This window comes from Platalea leucorodia (genome assembly GCF_965183815.1).
Source record: "Platalea leucorodia genome assembly, chromosome: 4".
Taxonomy (NCBI): Eukaryota; Metazoa; Chordata; class Aves; order Pelecaniformes; family Threskiornithidae; genus Platalea; species Platalea leucorodia.
Window position 1 is genome coordinate 60,130,924 of NC_138826.1, and position 21,062 is coordinate 60,151,985.

Below are 21,062 nucleotides of genomic sequence, written 5' to 3' on the forward strand. Positions count from 1 at the left end.
CTGGTAGCCTTTTTCTTTCTAGGCTGCTATGCTGAATACTTCATTTATCATCCCTTCTTTGAAAAAACAAAACATCAGATGAGAACAAAAAAAATAATATTTCTATCTCATCTACCAATATTATCAGTAATATTTTCAGTTGTGCCAGGAAATCCACATTCACAAAAATAAAAAGCACCAGAGCCTGTATTAGACTAACCAAGCTAAATCTTGGGAAACATAGAATTTGGGTCAATACTTCATTTCATCATTTTTTCCTGTCTTTTGAAAGATACTATACTCCTGAACTTGAAGGAAGAACATCACAGCAGGAAGAAAAAAAAAAAAAAAAAATTTCCTCTGAGTGAGCCTGTTGAATCTAGAGGTATTTTCCTGGCAGGGAAGCACTGCTAACTTTCTCTGATACGAAGTTTCTAGAACTACACCAAGGGGAAGATTGTTAACATGTGGTTTTGGACTCTTTCTTTTCACTAACCTTGATCCCTTTCAAATAAGGAAAATATCTATAGGGAGAAAAACGATACACTGGAAATGAAGATAGATAGACAAAAATCCACTCATCTTTGCTGGAACAAATTCTAATATTAGTTGGTCTCTCCCAGATTAGAAAAACAAAATTAAACAAAGCATATTGGCTGGGAAAGACAAGACAGAAAACGTTAGGAAAAGAGTATCCTGAAGATAAACAACTAGAAGAAAACTTTTTCACTATAAAACTACTACATTAAAATAGAAGTTTGAAAAAAGAGTTTCCTAAGGAAAAAAAAAATAACCCACACAGCATAAAACCACTTCACAGATAAACAGGAAGAGAACCCCCTGCGTGTGATTTCCCTCTAATGATTCCAAAAAAGGAGACTATTTAAGGCAGGACACCAGGCCACGTAAACTCAACAGGAATTTATGGCTTGCTTTCAGCATTCAGTATCTCCCATAGTATCTCCTGCTGGCAGCTGGCTGACAATTGAGCACAGAAGCAATGACAGTCAAATAATTAGAACATTAAGTACACAGATTTGCATAACCATAGTATCATTATTAAAAAGCCCAACCCCGAATATGAAAAAACACTGCAGTTATATTGATTGCTGTCTTCGCGAATAAAAAATAGTCATTAGTAGGAAGAGGAATAGCAACAACGAGAACTGGACACCTAGTCAGACACTGGAGACTGCTTACATGGAAAGACAAATAATATTAGCAACTTTTCAGAACCCCTGCCCTCCACTTGGTTAATAATATTTCATTTTAGCGTAAAGTTAAATACCTTTTACAGAAAAAGTGGAAGCTTGCACTGTTCATGATTTCTCAAAGGCTCCCTGTTTAGAGATTAGCAAGAATTTTTTTTCCAAGGACTGCCCAATTCTTTTTTATCTAACGGCTTAGCAGTAGTCCAATTCAGTCTCTTCTGTCAGCTTCTTAACTTCTAAGGCTAATAGATTTAACTGAAAGTACTCCAACAGTTCAGTGGAAATAAGAGGGAAGGGAAACAAGATTGATGTTAGACACATCTCCATTTAAACTATAAGGGAACCAACCTAAAAGAAAAAGCTTTTTGCCGTTTGCTGTTAAGAGCTACACAAGAGAGTCCTTCCTGCATGTCCTATGCAAAACAGCACTAAGATAATGTAATAAAATTCAACGTAATAAGCCTCTAATTCGTTTTTAAATGAATGCTCTTATGTAGCCATTAGTTTTAAGGTTGTGACAGTTATTTGCAATGGTTAAAAACGCAGATGTGTAAAACTGAGTTTTTAGAAACTTTAAATTGGAGCTGGATTATCTATCATAATTGTTTCAAGGATGACAAGGAACTAATTCACCTCAAAAATGTCAAACTGCCTGAATAAATATCTGCAATGCATTTAAAGAGAGAAAGCCTTTTCAAGATACGTTTTTCTACTTTTCTGCAAGCTTTTCTTCTGCAAACATTGGCAAATTAAAAACAGCTGGAAAAAAGGTCATTAAAAAAATATCTAAACTTTCTTATAAGTATAAAACACATTCAAGTGGTTGCTAACTATATTTTCTTGAGTAACTAAGAGTAACCATGACTTGGTTCTAGAAAGCAAGGAGGATCAGTGGTAGAAGTGGGCTCTTTCGTACAGCTTGAGGAAAGCAAATGCACGGTTAATTACACAAAAGCATAGCTGGGTCCTAGAGCTTAGATTCATTTATAAAAAGCCATTGTGGACTGACTCCTGGGGTTGTTCAGTCTGGAGAAGAGGAGGCTGAGGGGAGACCTTCTTGCTCTCTACGACTACCTGAAAGGAGGTTGTAGCGAGGTGGGGGTCGGTCTCTGCTCCCAAGTAACAAGTGATAGGACGAGAGGAGACGGCCTCAGGTTGTGCCAGGGGAGGTTTAGGTTGGATATTAGGAAAACCTTCTTCACTGAAAGGGTAGTCAGGCATTGGAACAGGCTGCCCAGGGAAGTGGTTGAGTCTCCATCCCTGGAGGTATTTAAAAGATGGGTAGAGGTGGTGCTCGAGGACATGGTTTAGTGGTGGACTTGGCAGTGCTAGGTTAATGGTTGGACTCGATGAGCTTAAGGGTCTTTTCCAACCTTAACGATTCTATGATTCTGTGACTTCTTATCACAAAAAAAAAAAAAAAAAAAAAAAAAAAAAAAAAAAAAGCTTTCCATTGAATTTGAATTTTCCCTTGAGTAAGAATGCAGTAGCTGAACATGACACAGTATTTAAAAAGGAACAAGGTATTGATGATTTTGTCTCAGTAGGACTTGAGAGAGTACCTTAGGGTGCCTGCACAGGAAACAAATGTCCAGATGCTTAGTAAGCAATAATGCCTGAAGCAGAGGAGCAGATATCTAGAGTATTATGGAAGGGCTTTATACCGCACATAGGTAATGGTAGGCTATCAATTTTCTTTGCTTGTAGAACTGAAACCATCCTGACTGAATGATTTAGGTAGCTTCTTCGGATGGGAAGATGCGAATCTATTTGTGTTTACAATACAATTAATTTATATTCATTATTTTTCTCAGAACCAAATTAAGAATACAGGTATTTGTCCCACAGCTGTCCTGTACAATTAATAGTGCTCTTTACGTTTGAGCTATTTTCCATTTTAACCCTCAGGAAAAGGATCACAGGAGAATAATTAACCCTCTTAATTATTTCCTGAAAAAAAACAAACAAACAAAAAAACCAAAAAAACCCCAAAAAACCAAAAGAGATTAGATTAGAAAAATATATGGTCTTATGAACTGGCTCAGTGTCCTTGTGTAATGTTCCTGGATACCAGCCATTAAGCACAGTCTTCTCTAAAACCAAATGAGCAGAGGTAGGCCTAAAGGAATTTAATGAAGAGCTGTCATGGCAGTGCAAATTAACTGCATGTTCATCTCTTAGCTAGCAGTGCTTCACCAGATTTTGGTTGACCTCCACACCTGCTTATACTACTGATATACTCACTGCTTGTAGTGAGGAAAGCGATCTCAGGGGAAGCACCGAAAAGCAGCACATTTACAAATGCTAAACATACAGACACATGCCCTAATTAATTGAATTTCCGCAACTGGTTGTTCATAACCTAACTATTTGTTATGTGCTCTCCCAGTTAGTACCTTTTTTTTTGTTAAAGTAACTGTAATAATGTTCTCCACTGCAACTGTCTACCTACAAGCTAATACTATCATCCAATTGCTATAACAATCTCTGGCAAATCTTAGCTATAATATATTCCTTGACTCATTACCAGTAACGCACTGACAAAGGGTGAAACTGCAATTCACGACAGAGAATTCAAATGAAAGGGTCCTTCAGGACTTCTGACATACCCACTGGTACACTGAAAACACCCTGTGAGACCAACTAAATGTGCACAGCTATCTTTCCTTGCTACTGGGCTTTGTTGATGGTGAGTAACAGAACTGTTTATTTTGTGTAATAGAATTAAAAAGAAGGGCAAACATGGGTCTAGATATGTGTACATGGAGTTTCACTTACACAGAGTTCTCAGGTGCATTAGCACCCACCTTGCACCCACACAACAAGAAATCCTAAACAGGTCTTGACTGATGACTCAAAATTTGATCTCACATTCATTTGAGGAACTAGGACAGAGTTCCAAACTACAGCACATTCTTTTCTTGGGTAGATGTGAAGAAACAGATAGAACTCCACAATCCAAGACTTAAATTTCTTTAAAAAAATCATGTTGCCTTTTGTCTTGTTCTAATTTTATAAATAGAATTGTTAGCAGTATTTGAGTTAGTATGTTTTGTGCTTCTTCATCACCTGCTCTTTTAAAATCGAAAAGTTAAAAATCAAATTAATGTTCCTCTAAACAGTGCAGTATTTATGCTACTCACAGCTAAAATAAAGAAGGTTTGCAATTTAAACATAACCCAAAGATTCTTTTCAAATGAATTAGCTTGCTTCTAATAGAGTATTACTGTTCTGAACAGCAAACTCCTACCAATGTATCAGCTGTGATTGGCAATGAGATTAAAACAAAAGATCACACACTTCACTGGTGACACATGCTTTTAATTTGTTTTTATGCATTTCTATGGGCCGGGCCAATCATGTATCTGAACTTATCACATTAACACCTACAAGCATTGATAACTGGTATGTGAAATGTTTACGTGTTAATTTTTCAGCTGTTACACCAGTTTAATAGCACAAATACTGCTAGGAAATGTACTGAAGCAGACTAAGTCTTTAATTCCTAGTACCTGTTAAAAAAAAAGTCAGCGTCACTGTTATTGCATGTAAATGAAGTCCAAAATTAGCACCAGTGTCTGAAGTTACTTTCTGATGGGCTTAGCCTGTAATACGGTTTGCATGGACACAACTTCACAGTTCTTGCTGAAGAGCAATTCACAGAATTCAAACTTAAGACCCGAAGTTTTCTGTGTAGACATGGCCAATTTGTCTAACACTGAATGTTTACACCACATATATAATTATGAAGGAAGATTACCTTCTTCAATTGAGTTTCCATCTTCAAACATTCTTCCTTTTTCTGTTCCAAAGCAATTTCTAGTGTTTTGAGTCTTGAATCTTTCTTCAGTCCTGATGAAGCTAAGGATGAAGCATGCTCCTTCAGATCCAGTAAGGATGACTAAAATAAAAGATGTAAAATAACTATCAAGTCCGTACTTTTTATGTGCAATAGCTACTTTCTTTTTTGTCTTTATTTTCTTCCTATCCCTACACACTATGTTCAGGATCCAACTTAGAACAATGTATTTTGTCAGGATGTTCATGTCACTGACTTAAGACAGCTTGATTTAATTCAGGTTTTCAGGATCAAAATAAAATGTTGTCTAAACTAATTTTAAAACCATTTTTAAAGATGGACGATTCTGTAAACTGCAACTTGTGCTTCAGTGACAGTCATGTTTAAGAAACATTGGTTTTAAGCAAAATCGTATTTAAAAATCACATGTGGTTAGCAGATTTGGCCACTATATCTAAAACTGAGAGCGTTCAAAGCTTTTCTGTATACAGCTGCTATGGGGTGAAACTGATTCACGCTACCTAACTCCAAAAGACATCTCAACTTCTTGTTTTCCGAACCATTTTTGTGTTGGTTTTTTTTCCTGTCAAATGTTGACTTCCACATAGACAAAATCTTAGCACTTCCTGGGTGCGTATTTTTTGTATTGTTTTACTTTGAGTTTTGAAAAAAAGATTCTAAGTAGACTTGTATGTTACAATTCCAAAAGAGGAACAGAGAACATTTCTATTTCTCTAATATAATTAGGTTAATTTGTCTAGCCAACTGGCTCATTACCAACAACCAACTTAATTATCAAAAAAGGACCCTTCAGAATCAAAAGAACTAGCTGTATTGTTTGCACAAAGGAATAAACATTACCTGCATGCTTTTGGCACCCACAGCTTTGATCAACTTCCATCCTTTCCTCCCTATGTTTAGACAGGAACAAGCTCGTTCTCTGCCTTCAGTTGTCTATCAGCGTAGCTCCAGTAAATGCTATCATTGACCACTGCTCATTCACTACTAATACGATTAGCTGCTGGAAATACGGGGACTGTGTGCTATCCATGAAAAGGTGGTTCTGACATATTTACGCCTTGAAAAATTCTCAAACAATATATTTTACTAGATAAACTTGCTGAAAGACCATTACTATAAAGGAACAGTTTTCTTCATCTCAAATATAATGCATACATATACAACAAACAATTCTAACACAACAGATTCATTCTGCTGGTCAACCTCTTTCTCTGTGAGATCTCCTTGTAAAATGCTGACTTTCTCTTTCAGGTCCTTAATGTCTTTTTTGTAGTTGTCGATCTCTTCCTGTTTTTCTCGTTCATCTCTGTCACGTTGCTCCTTTAGGCGCTCAATGGTCCTTTCCTGACAAAAGAAAGCACTCTGTGAAGTTTAGTTCAACTTCTGAGAGTTCTTTACACAACACTTCTTACACACTGTAGACAAGGAGGAGCAGTATAGGATATTGCCATTTTCTTTTCATTACTGTTGTAAAACGCATCCCTCAAGAAGGAGGAAACTGGAGAAATCTATGGATTCGTTGCTAAGAAACATCAGGCTTTCTGTACCTCTGAAAGTTCACAGTACTGTTACAATGTAACACAATTAATCTGGTTCTGATAATCAAAATTAACCTAGACCAGGATATATTACATATTGCTTCCTTACTTATTTAAATCTTATTTTTCTGAAATGTACAGTTAAGTCTGTGGCCCTTCAGAGAGAAGGGGTGTAGTGTGTACGTGACACCAGGATTAATGTGCAGTAAGAAAAGGCAACAAAACAACTTTTCTGTACACTAGATATCAACAGAGTCTTGGTTATCAAGGAAGCTGAAGGGATGCAAGTGAATTCCCCAGCCTCACGCAAATCTTTACCATAGCTTTACATTTACAGAATGTGACCAACTGAAGGAGCCGTAACCCTGGTTCTCCAGGAATCAAGAAAAAAAATATACAGTAACCCCCAAAAGTTTTCCCACCAAACCAGAACAGACAAGGCTGCTCCCTCAGTCCGCCATCTCCTGAGAACTGGGCAAGCATGAAAACATACAATGAGAACGATAAAGCTACAAATAAAGTGAGACTGAACTACAGCTACATCAGGAGAAATATTCATTGTGATTCAATATTGGGAACTAAAAACCAAAGCAAAACTTTGAATTTCTTATTAAATTATCTGAGGAGAGAGATGAGAGGAAGTAAAGTATTGGCCAGGATTTTTTTTTTTTTTAAAAAAGGAAAAAAAGCAGAAGAACCCACGGCTGAAACGTAAGGCACCCCACAACCGCATCAAAGGTACACCACACAGAGAGACGACACCACGATACGAGCCGTTTCTTTCACACGGAACGACGGCGGGCAGCTCACGCCCCGACCCACGGCGGGCGCCTCCGCTCCCCCTCAGCACCGCCCCCCCCCCCCCCCGGCGGCGGCCGCGCTCCGCGCATCCTGCGGCGCCCCCTGGTGGGGGCCGCGCCTCATCCCGCCCCCGCCGCGGCACGGCGGGCGGGAGCCCTCGCAGGCCCAGCCCAGGGAGCCCAGGGAAAAGCCGACTTCAGAGAGGTTATGAACTAGCAGCACCTTTCGACGGAGGGGCCCCAGGCTTTCCATACTCACTTTTTCTGCCAGTGCTTCTTCCAGCGTGGTCAAGGCAGTGTCCGTGTTTGTGGTGTCAGCCTGCAAGGATTTCACTCGATCCTTTAAGCTGCTCATTTGCTTCTCCTTGTCTCTTAACTGTTCTTGAAGGTTTTCAATCTTAAAGAGGAGGAGTAAAGTTTAAGCAAATAGCAAGCAAAACCATCCAAAATCACCTTAGGAGTATATTAAACTCTTCAAAATATTCTTAAAGAAAAGGAAGTAGGCAAGGGCCTAGTTCCTATAATACTACGTCAAAACATCAAGCAATGCAACCAAAACCATCAAATATTAACAAGGAATCAGCAACCTTTCCAATAATCAGGAAACAATTAGAGCAAGAAGTCTAAATAATATTTACAAGATCAACATAAACAAAGTAAGGGTGCTATTCCTAATTTCCAAGGATGTTGGGAACTGTGTGGCTGAAGGACGATCGATGTATTAACAATATGAAAGGAAAAAAGCTGAGAAAGACATTACTGCATACATAAACCAAAAAAGGCACTTGATAATTAAGAATTTGTGAAGAAATATTATTTTAAGTATTTCCTTTGGTACTGTCATATTCTTTACTGTACTGGCATGTTGCTTTTTCACCTTACATGGTGGTTTGCTATATGGTGGCCTAGCACAAAGCGTCATTCCCTGGGTAGAAAATATATCAGCCTTGTTTTCTGCAGGTGTAGAATTTGGTCAGTTTATGAGTTCTGAGTATATCTTTTGACAGACTGAGAAGACCTAATGCTAAACCCATTTTATGCATACACACACATCACAAGAAACAGACACACTGACATTATGAGAACTTGTCAAAAACAAATTTATCAGCAAAGGATTAAACTGGGTACAGATTTCTCAGTTGCCTCCTGTTTGTTGTTGTTGTTGCTGACAAGTTCTTCTTGCATCAGCAAGCATACATCATAAACTGGTGAATGACACGTGGCACGTAAGGTACCTATCTCCAAAACACTTGTAGCAGGATATTCTTTCAAAGACATTTTTTCATTTTTTAAACTAAACGAAAGCATTAACTAGCCTTTCTGCTTCACCTGTTGAACAGCTGTTAGCAGCTCCTCGGTTAGAGAAATACAGCAACTATATTACATTCCCAGGTTTTACTCTTCAACCCTGGAAAAACTGAGCTGCTGTGACTACAGAGCAAATGGCTATTTAGACACGTCCACTACTACTTTGCTATCTCTATTAAAATTACATCTGGAACATAGTTTTAAAAAATGGTCTAGATCCGTAATGATACATGTAAAAGATTTTGTGGGAGGCTGAACACCTAGTCACAAATAATGGTAAATGTGTTACAAGTGGAAGGTAGGAGGAAGAACAACCTAATTCAAGGAAAACCTTGCTAATGTTCCTCTGCAACCCATGGCCACAGAAGGAGTCTCCTGGCATAAGATTCTTCATACCAGCTGGGGTTTTTTTATTTCTCTTATGCAAGAACATGTAAACTTACACTCCAGCTTGGTACACAATCTATATATTACTGATAGCAGAAGAACTATATAAGTTTTTTGTTGTTTTTTTCAAGGAATGGACTGAAATTGGTTTTGGTTTATCTTTGTCATTAGTTTCTATTAGAAAAAAGTATTAGGCCTCCAAGTTATGCTTAACATTTAAATTTGGGCACAACACAAATGACACTACAAAACAAATTCTAAAGAGCACCAAAAAACCATATCTGGTGACATAGCACGTGAGTCAGAAATAACTACTGAAAATTCCTTCTTTATACACTTTATCTATTATTTAATGCCTTATTGGCATACATTTGTAGCCAGCCCATGGAGCTCCAGAAAGACCCCTACTAGTTCTGACTGAAAAGTTCTCCTGGCGCCCAGACGTACAGCAACCGAGGAGGCAGCATCCCCAAGAGTAGCCTATGTGGCTGCTTTTGACCTTACGGGCTTTCAGTGCTGTCAGCTGTCTAGACAGGCTGGCTGTTTAGACAGCCACCCATGAAAATATACTACAAAGAAGGCCGAGCTATTCTTAGACTCGTGTTTACTTCTGGAGGCGAAACACTCTCGCAAAGGCTCCAACTGGCTGAAGAGGGGAGAGTGCGGGGTGACTTTCTGCTGTGAGCAAACCATCCACAAGAGACAGGTAAATAATTCAGATGCAGCATATATTAAGACACTTGCCAACGCAGCACAAGCATTTGCACAAGCACAGCATGCATTTTCATGTTTCAGTAACTGTTTGCTGTGACCAGAGGAAGATGACAGCTGTACGACAGTACTATGTATGACTGCTGCATCGTCCCATTGCAACTGCACATTCCTGTATACCAAATAAAAAAATAATTTAAAAATGTAATGTGTAGAAAGTGTGAACCTGTCTATTCTTTCAGTCTATATGCATGCTTCTCAGTCTGGAGTAATGAATGATGCCTTTCGTTATCATCCAGGGAACAGCAGGTACACTGAAAGGTGCTAAGTCACACTAGCAGCTAGGCACTACCTAAAAATCCCACTCTACCTACAGCTGTGCCTTTTGCAGGGTCAGATAACTGATGGTTCCTAACAAGGACATGCCCTTAAAATCACAGAAAACTAGGACTGGATCAATTGCTGTATCCAAATTGAAACACCTGTATCATAATAGATGCAAAATTTCCTTCATGAAATCACAATCAATAATAATTGCCTTCATTCCATTTTTCTCCCAGCCCTCCATTACTGTAACAAATAATAGCTAAACTATAGGTTCTCCAAAATTATATAATCTGAAGAAAAAAAGCAAAGAATAGTCTACGTTTTGGCCATATACTTAATTAAGGAATAATTTTGCTATTATGCCCTTACAAGTAGTTTGAGAATCCTTTTCAAAAAGAATACATAATGTACATCATATTTGTTTTACCATCGTTTTTTCCTACCCAAGCCCTCCAAAAAAGTTATGCTGAACAAATTCTTAAATAACAGATAGAAATAAAAAAGATAACCAAAATGCGGTCTTTCTTTTCTACCCAAAAGATGAAATAAATCACAATGGAATCTCCAAGCCCTCTGGAAAACATAAAGGGACAAGGATTGAAACAGCACTGTTTAGTCTTGAAATATTTGGAAGATGATAAATTTCCTCTGAAATGTTCTACAAACCTAAGGAATATATATTACTGTACAAAATTTCTAAAAAGGTAAAATAAAAAATAGAAACTATTATTAGATTATTAACAATCTTTATTCTTGCCATATATACTTATTTTGCAGGGTAAAGACAGCAATCTATGGATAAGTTAGCAACACTAAGCTTACTGTAAAGATAGACATACATACACTGGAATCATCTGCTCCGCATACCAGTTTCCTCATCAATAATGATTAACTGAAATCTTTTTTCCCAACATTACCAGTTGTCAGGCACTATCCCATTTCAACCTCGGTGATTTATTCCTAGTTGTGTGGAACTAATTGCTTTGCCTTCCAGCCCTGAAGCACAGGAGCAGAGGCAAGAGAAGTTTCCTCTGGCATTCTGTTCCAAAGGCAAGGAAGCATTTTATTTTTTGCAAATACTAATCTCACTAAAAACCCCATGCAAATGAGAAGAAAAAACAGCCTGGGGAATTAAATGAGATGCATCTAGTTTAATACCCATCAAGCCCACTAGATTCCCAAATGCCTCTAGTCAGTGGTTACTAGTAGATCTTCATATCATGCTTCAACCAAGAACCATCATCAACCCTAGGGTACGTGTAAATTGAACACTTGGAAAACAGTTTCTGTTGTACCAGTGCCTTTTGAATTAGAATAAATGAAGTGGGTTTGTAAACTGGTCATTCAATCTCTTTTTTTTTCCCCCCTTCCTGTAATGGGAGAAGAACCTTTTCCTCCTTCAAAATGTTTGTTTTTAATCAAAGATCGACACTTTACAAAGATAACTTTCATCAGCTGGGTTATAACAGAATTAACTGCATTTATGTTTCATTTCCTACTTTTCATTTTCTTCTTGCTATTCTGTTTTACTTCTAAAAGGAATAAAATGGTGAAAGAAAAAAAATAAATGAGAAGTGGTAAAAGCCCTTTAACTTTTTTCTTGTTGTCTCAGAATGAACTAAGTGAAACAATCCTCCTAGAAAAATGAAGATCCAATACTGTTTGTAAATATTTAAAAAATGCAAAATGTCCATTTAAAATTCAAAATCTTTTTCAACTTGAGAAAGTTTATATTCCACTGTTTCTATCTATCTCCAATATGTAGTAACTAGCTATATTACTTACCTACAGACAAATCTTTCACTGTACTTTTTTTCTATAGACAGGTGAAAATGCCTTTGGCTTACATTCTGCAATTGACTTCCTCAGTGCAGCTCCAGAAAGAGATTGTTTTGATCAGCAACGTGACATCTTCATCATAATATACACTGACTATACGGAAGACAATCAATTTAACACTTGATAATATTCCGTGATCGTATGACAAGAGCAGATGTACAAAATAGTATCTCAGGGTACTGCTTAGCCTCCCCCTTTTTTGATCCTAGCTTTCATCCAGTGGAAGCAGTACTGTAAAAAGGATCTAAATTATCAGGTGGGTTGAGAGGTTTTCTGTTCTATTCCTATGGCATAGCCATCCAAATAAACAAAAACTTCACATAAGCTGTGAGCTTTCCAAACAGTTCTTCCTTGGTTTTGTAAAGGCGCCATTGGTCACGTCAGCTCCAGGGTCAATGACTACAAGGAGATGATGGATTCTCACCGATCACAGGCAGAGGTGATTCTGTCTGCATCAGGAATGTTAACATGAGGACCAAAAAAGCTATTGCGGAAGAGAGAGTGGGCAAGTAAGCAGGTGTGTGATGACAGAACAGCTACAATTCTGTCTAGTTGGAGACATGCCATTCCCTTCAATGTAAGAATACATCATTAATAATAATATCACTATAAAAATCTGACAGCCTGCAGTCATACCTGATTTTGCTAGAATCCCACCGTATTTGACAAGCTGAGAAAGGTGGGCTTGCATCAAAATCAGAATGAGAACATAACAGTTACAATAGACATGATCACATTGTTGTATCTGACACAATAAAAAAATTGTTGCTTCAGAAGAAGGGGTAAGACGTTTACTCTGGAGAATTGAGATGGATCTGAATTCAAGAAATTTTGTTCCTAAAGTGTACTAATGAGAGGTCACCTTAAGTCCTGAGAGACTGTTCAAGAAAGCTATACTACTGGATTTGTAAGTATTACTGTGTTTCTGAAAGTAATTTTTTGGAGACCATAATTAAAATCTATAAGCAGGTATTACTGGTCAGTTTTGTAAGATTAAGCTCCAGTTTTATAAATGTCACACTGAAAACTTCATCGTTGTAACTGTCTTTCTACTGCAGATCTTGAAAAAGTACCACTGCAACAATCCTGCATGAATTGCAAAAATCTACATTTAGTTTAGCGTTAACAAATTGCTAGGGCAGGACAGGGGGGTGGGGGGAGTATAGCTCATCACTGCATGGATGGAAGCAAAATTTGATCTTTTGTACATGTGTTGGCTCCATTTGAACCTCTAATATCAGGTGTTGCTTTTGAAGTCCCCAGTGAAATAAGGTCTGTCACATCAGTGAATATCATATTACTCTATTGAATCAATTAGACTGAAAGTAATGTTATTAATTTTAAAGGTTAAATTCCCAAGACTAGCAGCAATGTGCCAAATCTGAATGAATGCTGAAGCTTCAGGCATAACACGTTCTTGTTGCGAGGGTGAGGTTTTTAAGTTGTTTTGAAGTTCAGGATAGATCATAACAATTTCCCTTTTCTCAGTAAAATTTTGGCAAACCCAAGTCGGAGTTCCTTCCAAAGGTCAGCTGCATTCAGTATGCTCTTTTTACTTTATGATCCAACCAACTGATAAAATGGTTAAACTGTTGTTAAATTTTATTCAGAGACTCTTGTTCTTGAATCATCATACTAAAAATCATCTCCGACTAGTCTGCATATCAGTCAACTTAGTAAAGCTTGTTAAGCATAAAGTAAATTAAAGACATTATGAAATGCAAGATACCAGTGGTGGTCTCTCTCTCTTCTTTAAGACCTTTAAATTCTGGAGTCCCAGTTAACACTTCAGTGTAGAGATGGTGAACTGTCCAGTTAAGCGGTAAACATTTGTTCAGTTTACATTAATTTTGCTACCCAGTGAAGACAGGATTAATTTTTATTTTGCCTCCCAAGACAGTTTTCTTCCTTTTACTGCTGCTCTACTTCAGTACTTATCTGGAACATTACTGTCTTTGCAACATCATATTGGAATACCATTGTGCACTTTGGAAACGCCCTGATGTTGCTGAACCTAACGTAGTGGGACTCTGTAACCCCTTGAACTGGTGTGGAGAATCTTGTACCAGGAGACTCCTTCAGTGGCCGTGGGCTACAGAGGAACATACAGTTGGCTTAAGAAAGAGAACCAGGCTAGAGGGGTTGGGGAGAGCATGAAGAAGGACAAGACAAAAAGAGAATCTGAGATGGGGAAACTCCAGTATAGTGGTACATCTTACAGTCATGCTTATCGACTGCTACTCAGGTCCAGTTAAAATTCAGAATAGCTCCCATTAAAAAAAAAAAAAAATTTGCTTGCTTTTTCAGAAGATAAAATCTTTTTGTCATTTTTAATCACATGATCCCCAATCTGCAAAAAGTCCTTTGAAATTAGCATGACGGTCTACAGCACTTAGTTTTACAAATAAAGCGCTTTGTTGCCATACAGCTTAGAATGCACAAAAAAATTATTTTTGTGATTTCTACTTAAAATAAAAATTTAACTATCAAATAAATGTATGGACCACAAACAGGCACGTAGCTACTGCTTTAAAAGGAAGAAACTTGCACACAGCGAAAACAAAGCTTAAAAAAATTATCTAGGAATTGCAGGACACCTAATGCAATTTATGCTTTTTCTTGACCTAACTTCACACGCGCACACACAATAAGGTTGACTTAAAAAAAGAATGATATGCAGGAAGAAGTGGTATTACAACAAAAGTTGACTTAACTTGTATAGACAGTTAATTATTTTGTACCTTTGGTGAAGGAGCAACAAACAACTGACACTGATCCAAAAGACTATTCTCTTTCCAGTGTTTTTTCTTATAAAGGTGCTTTGCAAATAGATTTATATCAGCCAGAAAAATAGTTCAGCTATGTCTACATAAACAATCTCTAAGGACATTTCCATCCCTTTGTTTCCTTTTGTCCTCCTTTCCTTTGCATACCTAATCATCCTCTGGTAGCACCAGTTTGCTGACAGATCACTGCAAAGTAGAACTAACAAATACAGTCACCATAAACTGAATTATAGTATCTTCTGAATAGTAAAGAATTTTTTCTGTACTGTGGTATTCCCTATAACAAACAGTGTTTAAACCAGATGTTTCAAATCATATTCTCAGAATATTACTATCATGTTTGCAATCCTTCTGTCCTGCTAGTAAATACCTTGAATTTCCTTCAAACCTTCTAACAGAATCCTATCGCTAGAGTTTGCTACTTCTGAAAACTGAGAGGTATTTTTCTTACAAGCTTCTAAGGAGATTCCAGCATAATTCAAGTCCGGGGTGTGTGTGTGTGTGTGTGTGTGTGTGTTGAAAAAAAGAAAAAAAGCAATTAGGACCCCAAGTCTGAAGACTGATTTTTTGAGTTGGTAAATGACCTGAAATTCACATTTTCGGGGAGCCAATATATATGTTCTTAAGCATTGTCTCAGTTCCAAAGCATTTGTCTAGAAAAAATTACGCATTAGCAATGACTCACATCCTTAGACAGCTGTAAAACAGTTAAATTTAGTTAAGAAATTGCTTCATTCTGAGGAGGTTCAATAATATCAATAGCCTAACCTAGTCAAAAGCAGCGTCTTTGAATTGTAAAATCCTATCATGGACTCTGGCCAGTACAAGAGAGGGTTCTAAGTGAGGGGTGCAGGGGGAGGCACTCTTTCCAACCCGCTGATACTGGTTATGTCTCAAAGCATACAGGTCTTAATATGGACGGGCAACACTTTATGTAAAAGGCAAATGAAGTAACAAAAGTATAAAAGCTGTTCATAAGATATTTGTTTTGGCAATATGTGAGCCAGTTGGTTAAGTACATACGGGTAATTACATAATCCATAAAAGAGCCTCTATCACTGGTTTTAAAGTTTCCCTGGGCGACCCCTTGTTTTTGCTGGTATTGATCAACTAAGAGAATGTATCCATTACGCACCACCACCAAGATTTCAACCTAGGTTGTTTAAGACAATTTTTTGGTTCCAACTTGAGTGCAATACTTTCATTCACCCAAGTAATTCAAAACAGAACATTGCTATCATAAATAGCAAAACAAATTCATTTAGACTCTGCTTCTCCTCTTCAATGAAACACTAAGTTTATATAGTACTCATTTATTTCATATATGTTAAAATGTCACTTATACTGAGAACCATAATTGAAATCATCTGGTAATTTATTTCACAGTCTAATTATGGATAACATCCATTTTGTTGAAATCCTGGCCTAATCATGGAGAATAACAGCATGCTAATTCTCCTTTCAGTTGTGTCCTGACATGAAGCAATCTCTGTGACTATGCTTTCTAAAGTTTTACTCGTAAGACCTACCAAATACAAATGGACTAAAAAAACCCAAGTATTTTGGGGACATTTGCTCATTCCTGTTCCAAGTCCCAGAAAAGACTTTGACAACAAATGCGCACAGATTTGATTTAGGAAAGTTCATTCCAGAAAAAATACAAATACTATAATTTGGAGTATTTCAGTATTGATGGTTCCCAAATGTTCAAAATAAGGAAAACAAAACTACTTCATTGTGGAAGGCTGATAAAACAAGGGAAAAAATTGGAACCAGTAAATGTTAACTTAGATCTGATATTCTGTTTTGTAAGAAGAGAATAAAACTAAGACGTTGTGACATTGCTTTTAAAATAGCTCAAGCTTCACAAGGTTATATAACACGTTAAAAGTGTCAAGTGAAAAACTTAGTATATTATGAATTAAACTTCTTTACTTGGATAAACCAAGTATAGTGTTTCATTTATTATTATTGTGAAAAACACTCTGCATTCTATGGCAACTTGATCTCATATACTCAGGAATACTGATGCTATTTTCCTGACTTGCTTTATGTTTTGATTTTGGTTCTACACAGAGTAAGGATAACATAACTGCTGACACATCCCTGCTTAGATACATACATAGCACAGTGCTACATATCGCACTCTCATTACAGAAGAAAGAGTGACGAGAAAAGACACGAAGAAAGAAAAGGCTTAACACATCACAGCACTGCGATACCCAAGAATGGAAATCAGGGAGCAGAAAAGACGAAACATTGAGGCAGACCGATGGATAGGATGGGAACATGGGATTTAATGTTGACTGTAAAGGAAATCCTCACAGCAAACTAAACTCCATTTACATCATCATTTAGGATCACTCAAGCAGAAGGCTGTACAACTTGAACAAAGATTTTAAATGAGATTTGGATTCAGACACTGAATTACTTTGTCCAAACCACCGATTTATTAAAATGATCAAAGAAATACTGTAAGGTGAAACTGCCCTAAACCAGAGGGGAGAGCTCTGGAAAGGAGGGATGCTTCTAATCCCAGTGTAAAACATGCCCAGTCAACTGTGATTGTCCTGTTTTATTCTCCTGGAAAGAATATAGTGATGAATAGGAAGGGATTAGGAAGTCATACTGTAAATACTACACACAAGAGTGAGAGTGTGTGTATGTGTGTATTCTTCAGTATTTAGCTATCACTGCTCTTACAGAATTACTTCAGAACACACAGTGACAGGTGACAAAATATCAAACTCTCAAAATTCTTTCATGGCCCGTGCTCAAAAAAAAAAAAAAAAAAAAAAAAAAAAAAAAAAAAAAAGAGAGAGAGAGAAAAAAGAATTTGAGAACCCAATATATTAAATTAGCACCATCACTGGATTATATTCTTTCCCATTTTATACTACAGACTGCTTTAGGCAAATCAACACTCCAGTCTCTACTGAAAAGCTGGAAGGGACAGAAAGTGGTCCTCTTTTTCCAGAAGTTCTGTGTTTAAAACCATCCTCCACCCATCTGTGCCAGAAGGTATGTAAGCCCTTCACCACACAGAGGAGCATCCTACTTAACACATGCTATTCTGAGACAAGGTGATCTTAGTTTCTCGCGGTGACACTACTCCATACTGACCAGTTTTCTTATCCTTTGGATAAGTGAAATCACAGGCTTGAAAGCTATTCTTACACTTGTGCTTTATGACAGTCCTAATGACTGTATAAATATTGTGCAGAGACCCACCTTAGAAGACTGCCTAGCCTAGCAGATTCAAAATTCCCTCTTGAATCCAGGGAATTATTGATTGAAACTGAAAAATTATTCCTTCCTTGTTCTAGTGAAGATCCCTAAGTTGGCTAATGCAATCACTAATGTCTGTTCCAGACACGTCTCAGACAATCCCTCCAGGGGCAGAAAACGCCTGGACGCCTGGTGACCAAAGCGCTGGAAACTGTGAAGTCTTGCAACCCACAGAGCAATGAAAAGCCATGTGAGGAAGACTGATGTAAGCAACCTCACAAATGGCATACGCCCTTGCTTTTCCTGCCTCTTCAATCATAGGGAACTTTGCATTTGTCTAGTACGACAGTGAATACACCAACAAAGCTTATTAGCTTTATCTTGCCAGAAAAACTACACGTTTAATTTATAATGAAGCCAAGAGGCCTCACAGTTGGCTGTTTTCCCAGATCCCTTCAAGAACCCAGGATTTGTCAGTCCCACTACCTATGAGTAATGTTCTGTCTTGCCAATCAAGAGGTTATCTCAAGGCACAAGAAGGACATAATATTAAAAAGACTGCTCCTCTTTGAGGGATACTAAAAAAAAAAAAAAAAAAAAATATTCCTTCCATATACGACAGATTTGCTGAACTGTGGTTTCAGTTTTTTGGAACACTGGAGCAGAGATAATACCAGAAACTCCAATGGAGTTTTCTTGTAACTTTGCTATTGCTATCAGTCTTATGTGACACTATTACAGCAATGTGTATCAGTTTAAAACCCTACATTAGCCAGCTACAATACCTGAACTACAGAACTAACATCGTTAACCTCACAGTCCTGTTTTCCTTCTTTGTTTGAAACTACTTATCTAAAAGCAGGAACAGATATTCGTTACTTCAGGAAAAAGACCGGTACTTTAGTTACTAAAGGCAGCAGGCAAGATTCTTTAATAACATCAGTAGAAATTGAGAGAATGTTCCTTACATTACTAGATCTCAAAATAAGAAGTTGGCTTGCTATCTTTCGCACACATCAGAACATTTAATTTTTTAAAAGATTACCACCATACAGCTGGGAATATAGGTACATATGCTACATACGATCCAGATGGTTTTTTTATTGTGGTATCACAAAACGCTCCAAGCAAAAGAGGGGGTTATATAAAAATAAAGCAGCATATTCTCCATTTACAAATTCTAATTTATAATATAGCCAGACATAAAAATTTACTTAGAATCTAGTAGGTTCCTCTAATATAGCTACTGCATTGGTAGCCATAACTGTGCACTAAAAATTACTGCAATAGCATAAAATTTGTTTTGTGTAAAATCAATCTTTCAAATTTAACTTACGCCTCCTCTACTAGTTTAGATGTTCCACATAATTTACTAAACAATCTTCAAGTGCGTGTTAGGCACCTCTGAGTAAATTCACTCACGGATTTCACTACTCTGAAGTTTAATAAAAGTGATTTTTATGCAACCCTATTCAAAAGCTGTCTGGACGTGGTCCTAGGCAGCCAGCTCTGGGTAGCCCTGCTTGAGCAGGGTAGTTGGACAAGATGACCTCCAGAGGCCTCTTCCAATCTCAATCATTCCATGATTCTGTGAAAACAATCTGCCATAAAACTGTAAATGCACTGAACAAAGACCCTTAGGAATAGAAAAGTCTCATGCTTCCTCTGTTGATGTTCAATGTAAAAACATCTTACAATGTTCTTCAGCAGTAGAAGCCTGTGCTTAGGACAACTGTATTAAGTCTCCCACTTCTGGTTTAATGACATAAAGCAATTTGAACTCTTCACTGTAGTGCCAAGAATGCCCAGGAGGCAATTTATTGTTTTCAATAACTAAGTATGAATTATCCAACAGACAAAAGGGAATTTCACCAATTAATAAAAGTGATCATGTACTGTTTATTATAACCTAAACAAGATACCTGTTACTATAGGCTATGAACTCACTGGTGAGGGCCGTAACAGCACCCAACTTAGAGCTGTGAAATGTGTGCTCCTTTGGAAACCAAAAGCCCTTACAATGAGACTGCTGGAGTGCACTTCAAGCTACATGGCATCTGCCATGACTGATCTGGATTAGGCAAGAAGATCAAAAGTATATTCCTTGGGTCAGTCCCCGGAGAATACACTGTCACCTCTACCAGCACCTGTAACCTATGGACTATCTGCCATTGAAAATACTGTCTGAAGCCAAGCTTGTGGACCTTTTAGGACCCATATTGCAAATCAGAAAAATCTATGTTATTATATGGCTCAGAAAGAATCAAAAAACATCAAATCTTATGAGCTAAATCCTCTCTTGAGAGCGAAGCAATCTTGCTGACACTGAACCTGAAGCTGCGGTAATAAACTAAGATCTGTATGGTAATCAGTCACCTTTAAAACTAAACTAGCAAAGAGCTGAAAAGTGGCATGAAGAAACAGACATATTCCCCTGCCCTAATAATGTCTTATTAGTCGTACATTCATAGAAGAAAAAAAAGATACACCATGCCATCTGAGCTGGGCTGCAATTGCTCTAAAAAGTCTCAATGGATTCTCAGAAAAGTGGGAAGTCGACCGGAAGGGTAAGCATCCTATTTTCAAAGTGGTCATGGCTCATTGTAAAACGAAAATAAATTCTGTGTTGTGTCCTCATTTCCCATGTGGAAATTAAACAACTCATCTTCCTGAATGGTAGAAATGAAAAAACCTCACAGGATAATTATGCTGAATTTGAACTCACATAATGAAGCCTCTCCAGTCTTCTTTGGCACCTTCATTGCTACCACAAGATTTTATCTAGAGGTATTTTGATGCAGATGAAGGATTAAATGCTTGTCTAATTTTTCCTATTATTACTCTAACTGAAGATAATACCTTGATCTAAAAATCCCATCCCACCTGGTAAACCAGTTCTGAGAGGATATTCCTGAAAAGAGAAGGGACTCCAGCATCTTGGAGACACAGGGTAACAAATTAGACAGAACAGCTTCTGGAAATTTCTAAAAGCCATAAATTTGAACTTTGTTACGTTCAGTGGTAGTCATCAAGCCTATAACAGAAAGGCTTGAATGAAAGAAAAAGCAGCAGCAGAAGAGGTCTGATATCCCTTCAGGGACACACAGGGACAAGTTCCCCGTGACCCT

General features: G+C 37.5%; 1 protein-coding gene across 1 annotated transcript in view; it reads right to left on the reverse strand.

Annotated features, from left to right (window-relative positions):
* Nucleotides 1-21,062, reverse strand: part of ERC1 (ELKS/RAB6-interacting/CAST family member 1) — a 294,006-nt gene that overhangs the window by 180,080 nt on the left and 92,864 nt on the right. The window contains exons 8-10 of the mRNA XM_082308445.1: nucleotides 7,608-7,745; nucleotides 6,214-6,354; nucleotides 4,951-5,091 (exon numbers count right to left, since the gene is read on the reverse strand). Of these exons, the coding sequence (XP_082164571.1) occupies nucleotides 4,951-5,091; nucleotides 6,214-6,354; nucleotides 7,608-7,745 (420 nt within the window). The remainder of the gene's footprint in view (nucleotides 1-4,950; nucleotides 5,092-6,213; nucleotides 6,355-7,607; nucleotides 7,746-21,062) is intronic.